Raw genomic sequence first — 7,589 nt, forward strand, 5'->3', positions numbered from 1 at the left:
TCCCGAAATCCTAAAACTATTTTGAGATTTCCGAAATTTTGGTTTGGAATCGGTCTTGAAATTGGGCACTAATCCCATGATGTTGGATGAACTGAAATGCGTCGTCCATCAAGCGACCTTCACAATCTTGATCGACACCACTGGTGTCACAACCAACAAATTTTTGCTCAGAAAAAAAATATCAATTTACTAGTTGTGAGTTGAGTGATTCCTTCTATGGCTGCCACCGCTGAAAATGCCCTGCAACATCCTATATTTCTATTGCAATTAAAAGCTGCTAGCATAATATAAAAACAAATCTAATAAACTCCAAAATGAGGATAAGTAGTTGCTCTAATCTAATAAGAATGAGATATTACCGCATTGGCGTCTGTCCTTGATAGGTGTCGCGGCTCCTTTCTTCTTCCGATCCATTGTTGCTGGTACTGTTGCCGTAAGTTACATTTTCATACTTGAAAGTTGTCTTGTGTTCATGGCCTTTGAATTTATTTCTTGAGGCTATGAATTCTTCATTTGTAAGATCTGCAAATTGATTTACACTTAATTTGTAAGGTTTGCTTGCATCGTTATTGGAAGTTCTTAAATATGCCACATTGTCCTTGAATTTCTTAAAAATAGAATTAATCTATAAAGGAAAAGAAAGCCTAATGGGTTCTGAACTTGTAGCTAGCTCATAATACACTTAATCCTAGCACTTCTGTGAGTTAATACACACACACGCATTCATATATATCTCTGTGTGTGTGTGTGTATGTATATCGTGGTAACATGACTCAAACCCTGGCTTCTGAAGTTATATGTTAAAACTGCCAAAATTCTAAGCAATTTTTTTGTGTAATGTCTGCAGTCTGCACTATTATATATATTCTCTTCAGTATATTGCATTCTAGTTCAAAACCGATGACGTGAAGCAAGAGCTTAAGAACAAAGCTGAGAAGCTCAGCCATAGTTTTTCAGTGGAATGCAAATAATGACTTTGATGGCTTTCACCGAAGCTAATAGAGTTTGCAGAAGTATAAAGCGATCTATTATTAGTTTTTGCTTTTGATCGGTGCAAGTACTGGGGATGATTTATTTAGAGGGGCTCGCCTACATTGGAACCAAATTACAAAATGATCAGAGATTTTCTAATTTGAAGAGGCTGGATGAGCGGCAAGAGTAACAGGATGGAAGAGAATTATTCAACGATAAAAACGATCTAGAGATTATAGCAAAATCTAGATACATAGTATAAAATCTCTGTAAGGTCATAAACTTGGAACCAAATCAATTTTATAACCTTAGAGAGAGGGTATTACTAATTAATAGAGGTGTAGTTAAAAAAAATTATTGTTTATTGACTTATTTATTCTTAATGAATGTTTCATATTCTAAGAATTCTCTAGGCGCCAAGTATTTTATTTCTTGCAAATATTGTATCTACAAGCTTGTAGACGTGACATCAATTCTAAAAACTAAAACAGTGTCCCAAACTTTATAAAAATATTTTAGTTCATCTTAAAGTTTTATTTGTTATATTGCATATTTTTTGTACTCATTGACAACTATTACTATGTGGAGGTGTATTTCTTAAGACGAGACTAAGAAAAATTATAACTTATTACAACGTGAAGTTTATTCCTAGACATAGCCAATCTCAAGTTCAGAACGGAATTTTTATGACTTTTAAGAAAGTTTATTCCTTCATAGAAGATTACTTTAGAGATGTTTAACCGTGAGATATAAAGAATAGTTTACTTTTAATTAAATTAGGGTTAAATAAAAAATCCTAATTTAGTTGAAATAATATCGTAATAAGTTACTTATTATGAAATTAAAGTAAAACAACAAACTTAACCCTGCCAAAACCAGCTCGAGACAATTAGTACAACTTTCTTGGTTTTAGTCGTCCAGTGGTTGGGAATTCTCTCCAAATCAAAAAAATGGTTCACTAGAGATCATATACCCACTTGTTGTACTTGATTGTTCTCAGTAATGATTGTTGTACTTGATTGTTCTCAGTAATGAAACATTATATCGCTTCTGTCAAAAAGCTCACAACCTTCCGGCTAACAAACACAGCTTTCTTGTAAACACAGCTTGTTGAGCTACTTGATGAACTTCATGTCCAAAAGTTCAAAACAAATAAAATATAAACTCAATAGCTACCAATGAATCACTTTTTAAAATAAAAATCCTTTCTTAATTGTAATTTTACACGACTAAAAGTCTAAAAATCTCGACATGCATCACTTCTTAGGGAACTCCACAAGTTTGCGGAAATCTCACTTGATTTGTGGTTCCATTTATGAGATTATAGAGATTTTAATCAAGACTTACAGAAGCATCTCAGCCTCTTCGTGGTCATCCCTTGTGTGATTCATCAGTATCAAAAATTAAACTAAACAATTACTATATAAGATACGAGCCTGGAATTTATTTTCAACCGCTTGATGACAACCCTGTGTTGGTTAAAAAGAATTTCTTGTTTTGATTCTTAGGTTTTTGACGATTACACATGAAGTCATTCTAGCTAGCTAGTAGCCTAGCCTAGCCTACCGTATATACTAATCATCTGTCAGTACAAAAAGAACTGATGAGTGATTGAAGAGGAAATGACAAGAGCAAGATGGGAGGATAAATGACTCATTGGAAAGATCCGATATGTTTGTCCCATAATGCGGGATTATGCAAAGCTATTCGGATATTCTCATCCTTTGTTTTTCAACTATTCTATTTTAACTATTTCCTGTATTTGTCGTAAATTAGGTTAAATTACATGCAGCTTTAATATCATCAGTGTATATAATTTAGTAGTCATGTAGTTGAGCTAGATATATGTAATATATAGGCTATCTGTCGTATTGATATGTACTTAACCGTCAAGTTTTTCCTATTTATTACATATAATTAGCGGACTCTGATCCCATCCGGATCTTTTTATGCGGAGCCAGCGGTCAACATCATATGCGGCCGTTGATTCAAAACAGATGCAATCGTGCGGTCTCAATTTTTAAATTTATTTCTTGACAAAAGCGGCGCCGCCTCTTCCTTCTTCCCTTCCTGCTGGTTTATTTCCTACTCCTCTCTCCCCAAAACTCAGATACCCAACAACCCTTGCAAGCTTGCCCTAGAGACTAGCAGCCCTCGCGACCAAGTAATCCTCAGCAGAGGTTTGGGGATGAGGGAAAAGGCTCAGCGGGAACCTCGTAACCCTCGCCCTCGCTAGCAGCAGCTCGTCTTCATCTCCCTGCCACCGGCGAGGATCAGATCAGTCACCGGCGGAGGGATCGAAGGGGAAAATGAAAAGGACCAATGATATGCCTATCAGACCGATTTGCTTCTTCCTCTATATCCGTTTGTTCAAAGTCAGAGCGATGGTGGTGTGTGAGACTCAGAGTTCTCCATCTTCAATTTCTAAAACCATCTCCAACAGAACGAGGTAGCCCTTATTTGCCTTTAGCTTCAACCGAAGGCCAAATAGCTTGTTTTAGCCCTATCATACAAAATCGTCTCCCATAGAGAATCAAAGGGTCATAGGGTCAAATATAATTTTTATGTTGGTTAATGTTATTTAATGTTGTTTCATATTGTTTAATGTTGTTTCATGTTACTTAATTTAATTTAATGTTATATAATGGCTTAGGAAGTTATAGAAAAAAAATTCAAAAATAACGAGTAGCTGACGTCAGCTAGCATTGTATTTGAAATTTTGGCCTATCATTCTTGTCAGATATAAATGACAGGAATAAGTACAATGTTATCGGATATAACTAACAGGAATAATGAAAATTCTGCCCCGGCCCAGGGCTGGCTGAGTTGGGCCAGCTGGTTGGTTCTTTGGCCCTTTTTTGTCTAGTGGGGCCCATGAGCCATTTGGCCTAACCCTTGGTTGGAAACAGTTTTTGGACTATTTTCAATCTTTTGGCCCCCTGGACCCTTCGATTGGAGATAGTCTAAGAATTCAAAATTCTTCATCATCCATGGAGTTTGCCCTTGAAAATTTTCCCAACTCCATTTCCGTCTTGTTTTTCCCTATTCTTGCTTGAAAGCACTGCAGCCAATAAATATTTTATTTGTGGTTTTTTGGAAAATTGATGGATTAATTCTTGAGTATGAGAAGTCTTTTGCACTTCTGGTTAATTTTATGGGTTGATCTTAATTTGGTTAATCCTTGGTTTTTGGAATGGGAAAGAAAAAAAAGAATGCATAGGTTAGAAGGCCAAAGAACGGAGAACGGCTGAAAAAAGGAAAATAATTTTAAATAATTTCAAGCCATAAGATGTCTGTTGAAGGGTCAATATAAATTGATTCTCACGGAATCCCCAGAGAATGATCCAGAGGATCCTGGTCCATAATTAGCAAAAACAATTAAATTTTGTGAGTTTTAACAAAACATTTTCGCTAATGTTAATTTTTAACGAAAAATGAAATTTTTAATTTTTTGTCTGGTACCATTCAATACACCTTTATTTATCATTTTTTCATTAAAACTAAAAAAAAAAAGTAGACCTTTCGTTATTTTTCTTTTAAATTTTAGCCATTTTTTATTTAAAGAATACAACTTTAGTTGAGTTTTGACAGCTGCTCAAGCTGAACTTACCCCAACAAATAGTATTTGAAATCTTTCAAGTCGACAGTTTTTCTAAATTTGCACCTTTTTCAAAAGGTAATAAATGAGATCGATTGCATCAGCCTTAACCTTTACATTATTTAATTTCTTGATCAATTTATATGTTTCAAAAGGATCGATTAATTTATATGGCTATGTACTAGCCAAAACTGAAATGAATAACAATATGGAATTCATTAATACTTCATATCAAGGGGATCATCAAACTTCAAAGTTGACAATTCTTGGATTTAATTTCTACAATTTCTTCAGCATGATTGAACCATGCACGCACCAAACATCTTCACTTTGGAATATGCCGAATTCATACAAATTCATCCCTATTTTCATTACCAATATCCATTTTTCTCTTCTCAGTGCTACTACTAAACACAAAGTCCAAATTGTAAAGCACGGGAACCATTGTGACAGAACACAAAAACACCAAAACCGGTCCAAATATCCAAAGCACAAGAGGCAGTGCTGCATAAAACAACCTGTTCCCCGCAGTGTTTAACAAGTAACCCTTTTCTAAAAGCTCAGACACATACTCTGGAGTCACCAAGGACATGGGGTCTTGTGGACTGTTAATTAGGATGTTCACTTGGTTTATGAACCTGATTGAAAGCGAGTGACACATGAATGAGAAGAGGAAAATTGTGAGTAGGGAAACGTACTTTAAAGCAACCATGAATTCCCCGTGAGCTCCGTAAACAGTGTCATTGAGCGGTTTCTTCACACTGTATGTGCTGCTGATCACGGCTGCTAGGCCGGAGCATAAGAGGATTGATGTAGTGGCCATTAGGGTTGATCCCATGATCGTGTTACGAAGGGTTTGGACGGCCAGGATATTCTTCTTTTCATTGTCCTGTCAAAGATGAGGGAAAAAAAAAGATATCATTTTAGAGTAGTGATCGACAATTTAAAACTATTGACTGCTCATTATCTTACATGTTATATGTGCTAATATCGGTAATCAAGATTGACAATTGACGCAATTATATCAGAACGTTGGTAAAAGATCAACTTTATCAATAATCAAGTTGCAACCACATAATATATACATTTTCCGATGATTTTTTTATTTTTTTATACTAGCAATACTCTATGCTAAATTTATTTAAGCTACCGAAAGAGAGAACCCAACTTAAGTGCAGAAAAATACACTTTTCTTTTTTGAACAAACGATATTATCCACACTAAAGGGGTGAGGGAGTGGGCTAAACCTCACAATAGACTAGCAATAATGTGTTTCAAATTCATCTTTGGCGAGAATCAAATCTAAGACCTCTTACTTACAAGTAAAGAGAAATACCAAGTAGCAAAAAATAAACTGTTTTAACCATCTTAACTAATATAAATCTGCTTCAATGATTAATGCTTAGCTTCTGACCGTTTCATGATGCCATAAATTGCCATGTGGATACAGCATTACTAATGTTGGAGCTGACGTGTGATGCAATATACAGAAGCTGAGTGGGTTCTTGAAGTGGAAGAAAGGATATATGTATGGTGGCATGCAATTAATCTCACTTATCCAATATATGTTGTTAGCCACTTTGATTTCCCTAATTACCATGTCATATACTTCCGGTACCATAAAATAAAAGTGAACCATGTGATGCTCGAGAAAGCACTTCTAAATGGTTTTTACTTTTTAACTTTTTACTTGTGGCTAAAAATGATAAACCAAAGATTAATCCCCACTAATAAGTCACCCTGGTGTATGCTCTGTTGGTTACATCTCACGTTGGATTAATGAAATGTGCAGGGATGTTCTTTACGTTAGAGAAAATTAAAATTCACCCCCTTCTCCACCATAATTTAGCATAGAATGCAAAATATTATTGCGTATCTTAGAATGCAAGATATAAATGCGTACCTTCATCATTGCCGAGACCCAGAATCGTCGTCCGCTGGTGTTTATGCCGATGATGGTAGATCGTGGGTCAGTCCGAACTTTATGCCATAACCAAGCATGATAAGAAACAGTTATGAGAAACCCTAGTGGTACAAGAATGACATCCAAGTAGCATTTTCTCCATTCCATCTCTTTCTTTCGTAGTTTCTCTCTCTCTCTCTCTCTCTGCGCCTTTGTTTGTTTAGGGCTTCGGCTGCTCCTTGCGATCTTATAATAATATTAACTTTCTCTCCACTTAGGTTCTTGAGCAGCTATATATATAATAAGTTTACAGAAGGAAATGAATGTGGACTTGATTAAATGCGTAATGCAGTGCACAAACCTGAAAAAAAAAATCCATGGCCAACAAGGACAAAAACGAACAATATCAAAGTAGGGAAAGCAGACCCCCCACTTTATTGCTAAATTACAGGCATGAGCCTAGTGTGTATGTGCTTTATTTTCCAATCTGCAAACCTCCTTTTTCCCTTGTGTTTCTTTATTGGCTTTTTTCTTTTTAATTTTTGGCTTTCCTTTTCCAATGAATTTTTGTTAGAACCCGATACGCCAATTTGGTGGGATATATTGTCCATATACGTTTCTTTTATGGCTGATCATCAACTGCTGAGGTATGTCAATTATGATGGTATTAAGTTGGACGCAATTGAGTAATTGTTGCTTTAAAAAACAGAAATACACGTCACAAAGAAAACTAAATTGGTTCTGAAGTTGTAGTAGCAACATGGCCCAATTCCTTGCATATGCAACTGAATATGTAGTAGTAACATGGCTCAACTCCTTGCATGCTATCTTTGTATGTTTTGCGTTTTGAAGTAATAAGTTCCATTTGCTTAAAAGGCCTAAACAATGAGCACCAACTATTCTTGGCATGCATCCCAATAAAATATGAACTCAAATTAAGACTAATTATAATGTATCTAAAGAATTAAACAAAAGAGTGGTGTTATTCATACATCTCTTTTTAGTATTTAAGGCCATTAGATCGACTGAATTAAAGATGATTAAATGCCATAAATTAATAGGGGGCATGTGGTGCTATCCACACACCCCATGTTAATTTATGTCATTTGATAATCT

General features: G+C 35.4%; 1 protein-coding gene across 1 annotated transcript; it reads right to left on the reverse strand.

Annotated features, from left to right (window-relative positions):
- Nucleotides 1-4,767: 4,767 nt before the first annotated feature.
- On the reverse strand, nucleotides 4,768-6,928 carry LOC126631043 (uncharacterized). The gene is made up of 2 exons (XM_050301198.1): nucleotides 6,474-6,928; nucleotides 4,768-5,459 (listed from the first exon to the last, which is right to left on the reverse strand). The coding sequence occupies exons 1-2, from the start codon at nucleotides 6,639-6,641 to the stop codon at nucleotides 4,917-4,919; spliced, it is 711 nt and encodes a 236-aa protein (XP_050157155.1). The 5' UTR covers nucleotides 6,642-6,928; the 3' UTR covers nucleotides 4,768-4,916.
- Between the last annotated feature and the right edge of the window lie 661 nt (nucleotides 6,929-7,589).

Source organism: Malus sylvestris, chromosome 8 (assembly GCF_916048215.2).
Source record: "Malus sylvestris chromosome 8, drMalSylv7.2, whole genome shotgun sequence".
Taxonomy (NCBI): domain Eukaryota; kingdom Viridiplantae; phylum Streptophyta; class Magnoliopsida; order Rosales; family Rosaceae; genus Malus; species Malus sylvestris.

Coding starts and splice junctions, on each gene's coding strand:
- LOC126631043 (XM_050301198.1), bottom strand. CDS start 6,641: ATGGAATGGAGAAAATGCTACTTGGATGTCATTCTTGTACCACTAGGG. Junction 5,460..6,473: donor GGGTCTCGGCAATGATGAAG/GTACGCATTTAT, acceptor CATCTTTGACAG/GACAATGAAAAGAAGAATAT.